Source organism: Osmia bicornis, chromosome 1 (genome assembly GCF_907164935.1).
Source record: "Osmia bicornis bicornis chromosome 1, iOsmBic2.1, whole genome shotgun sequence".
NCBI classification, from domain to species: Eukaryota; Metazoa; Arthropoda; class Insecta; order Hymenoptera; family Megachilidae; genus Osmia; species Osmia bicornis.
In genome coordinates, this window is record NC_060216.1 from 838,127 (window position 1) to 840,745 (window position 2,619).

The window sequence follows — 2,619 nt, forward strand, 5'->3', positions numbered from 1 at the left end:
GACTACCATAAATCACTCTGGTTATCTAATAATAGTCTCTATTTAGAATCCAAATCGTTCCACAACAACGCAATAGGCTTCTCCTTTGTCCCAGGTGTTTACATGTCACCTCGCTACCGTTTCTCCGACTCGGCGGGCCGACGGAGCGTGACGAGTTCGGCGTAGAGGTGGCCGGAGGCCCCTGGAACAATGGGGACTCTCCAATATTTAAGCCGGTCGATTTTAACCGCTTAATCTTGATTCTTAGCCAGTCTTCGGTCGCCAAAACATCGCGCCACGCCTTCCTTCCGAAATTCCGAACTCTCGGCTTCGGGAACACGCGGACAGAAGCAAAATCGCGCTTAAAGTATTTCATTTTTATTAAACTTAGACTTAAGCATTTGTCAATCTTTGTACAACCGTCGACAGCAACGAGCTCAAATACATTTGGTTCATTTAAAAACATCTCTGGCTCATTCGTAAAAACCGCATCGTCCTAACGTCCGGCACCTCTTTACAATCACGGAGTCTTGCAATCGTCTCCTTTCTCACGGCGACGAAACGTATGTACAATATTTCGTCGTCTTCTTGTTCTTGTTCTGCACAGCTGCGCTGGACGTGGCATTTAAGGGCTTAGAATAGTGCAGAGTTACCTCAAAGAAAGGGGCCACAGTGTTTCTTCATCTTTATAATGCTGGTGCGGCGTCGAAACTTTGAAATATCTCGATATATCTCGAAAACTGCGCGTCTGATCAAAAAATGTCATACAACATAAATAGTAGGAAACCTAATTTCCTATAAAAAAAGGTCTCTTAACATTTTGCCATGGCTCGCACCGTTTCCGAGATATTTGCCTTTATAATGTTGGTGCGGCTTCGGAACTTTCAAATATCTCGATATGTTTGCGTTGAGCTGACTGAGAAAACGAGGCACAGGTAACAATAAGCACAGTTCGTTTATTGTACGTCAAATATATACAACGGCTAATTACAAACACAAGAAACACGTGAAAAGATTACACTGCGTGGGCACGAACACTTACAATGATAATGCGTGGGCGAAGCGCCGTCAATTATATAAAATAGTCACAAATAGTTGCGTGGACAAGGCGCGGTCAAATACTTGTCGTATTAACAATCGAAACTGAAACCTGATCTATGCGTAAGCGTGGACAAGCGAAGCACGTGCGTATGCTCTAAACGTTCGATCAAGAAGGCGGAAATCAATGATGGCGTCGATTTTGCCGGTTCCGGCGTGGAGAGGGGACCGCGTAGACAAAGTGGGCCCGAGAGGTACTACCGCTATCGGTAACGACGCACAGACGAAATACTTTCATTGCAAACTTCGTCATTCTGCATAGACTTGGGGAATTTCGCCAACATTTCCCCCCGGCCATCAGCAACTGGTCGATGATGTGGTCTGCGTGTCCGAGTTGTCCTGAGAGGGCTGATGAAGAAGGGGCAGCTTCGCGATGGGCCTTGTCAGCGTCGTGGTGGCCGTCTTGAGCTCAACGACTCTTGTCAATCCGTCCTTGCCTGGCAGGAGTTTGAGAACCCGTGCCATGGGCCATTTCCCTGGGGGCAAGCATTCATCAGTAATAAGAACAAGAGTGCCTACCTTGATCTCATTTGACGGGTGATGCCACTTCACAATTGCTTGGAGTCGTTGAAGATACTGCGTGGACCAGAGTCTCCAAAATAGTTGGAGGCGTTGCTGAAGAAATTGCCATCTTGATAACCGGTTGACTGCGAATTCTAGAAGTGTAGACTCTGGCACTGCGTTAATCTGCGATCCGATCAGGAAATGTCCTGGTGAGAGGGCTGCGATGTCGTCTGGATCATCGCTGACTGGTTCCACCGGTCTTGAATTGCAGATGGCTTCGATCTGCACGAGCAATGTTATTGATTCCTCGAACGTCAATAAAGCATCTCCAATCGTCCTCTTCAGATGGAATTTGAGAGACTTGACCACTGCCTCCCATTTTCCACCCATGTGTGGAGCGGCACGAGGGTTGAAGTGCCACTGCGTACCATCCTTGGCGAGTAGAGCTGCGATATCTTGATTTTCGCGTGTGCTGTCCTTGAACTGCTTTTTTAACTGCGCGTCCGCTCCTTGGAAGTTGGTGCCGCAATCTGAGTAGAGAGAGGCTGCAGTTCCTCTCCTTGCTACGAATCTGCGATAGGCTGCGATGAACGCGTCGGCTGAGTAGTCGGTGACAACTTCCAAGTGTACAGCTGATGTTGCGAAGCAGACGAATACACAAATCCACCCTTTCTGCATCTTGGCTCCTCTGCCTTTTCAAGTCTTCAGCGTGAGCGGTCCTGCGTAGTCCACACCAGTATGTGTAAACGGGCGCGATGGAGTGACCCGACAAAGAGGTAGTTGGCCCATCAGTTGATGAGCACGGATCCCCCTCTGTCGAGCGCACTTCACGCACCGCAGGATATGTGTTTTCACTGGAGCTCGTCCACCGAGAATCCAGTAGCGTTGTCTGAGAAAAGCGAGGGTGGATTGCGTACCTCCATGCATGGTCTGAAGATGTGCGTGTTCGATGAGAAGTGCAGAGAGTCGTGAATCACGAGGCAAAATGACAGGGTGTTTGCCATCGTGCGAGAGTTCTGAATGTTGGAGGCATCCGCC

General features: G+C 48.6%; 1 protein-coding gene across 1 annotated transcript; it reads right to left on the reverse strand.

The window, feature by feature from the left end:
- Positions 1-1,374: 1,374 nt before the first annotated feature.
- On the reverse strand, positions 1,375-2,259 carry LOC114882438. Its single transcript, XM_029199328.2, has one exon. It carries the CDS (start codon positions 2,257-2,259, stop codon positions 1,375-1,377), a length of 885 nt encoding a protein of 294 aa, XP_029055161.2.
- Positions 2,260-2,619: the final 360 nt, after the last annotated feature.

Excerpts from the sequence above, each read along its gene's own strand:
- LOC114882438 (XM_029199328.2), bottom strand. The coding sequence starts at position 2,259 with ATGCAGAAAGGGTGGATTTGTGTATTCGTCTGCTTCGCAACATCAGCT.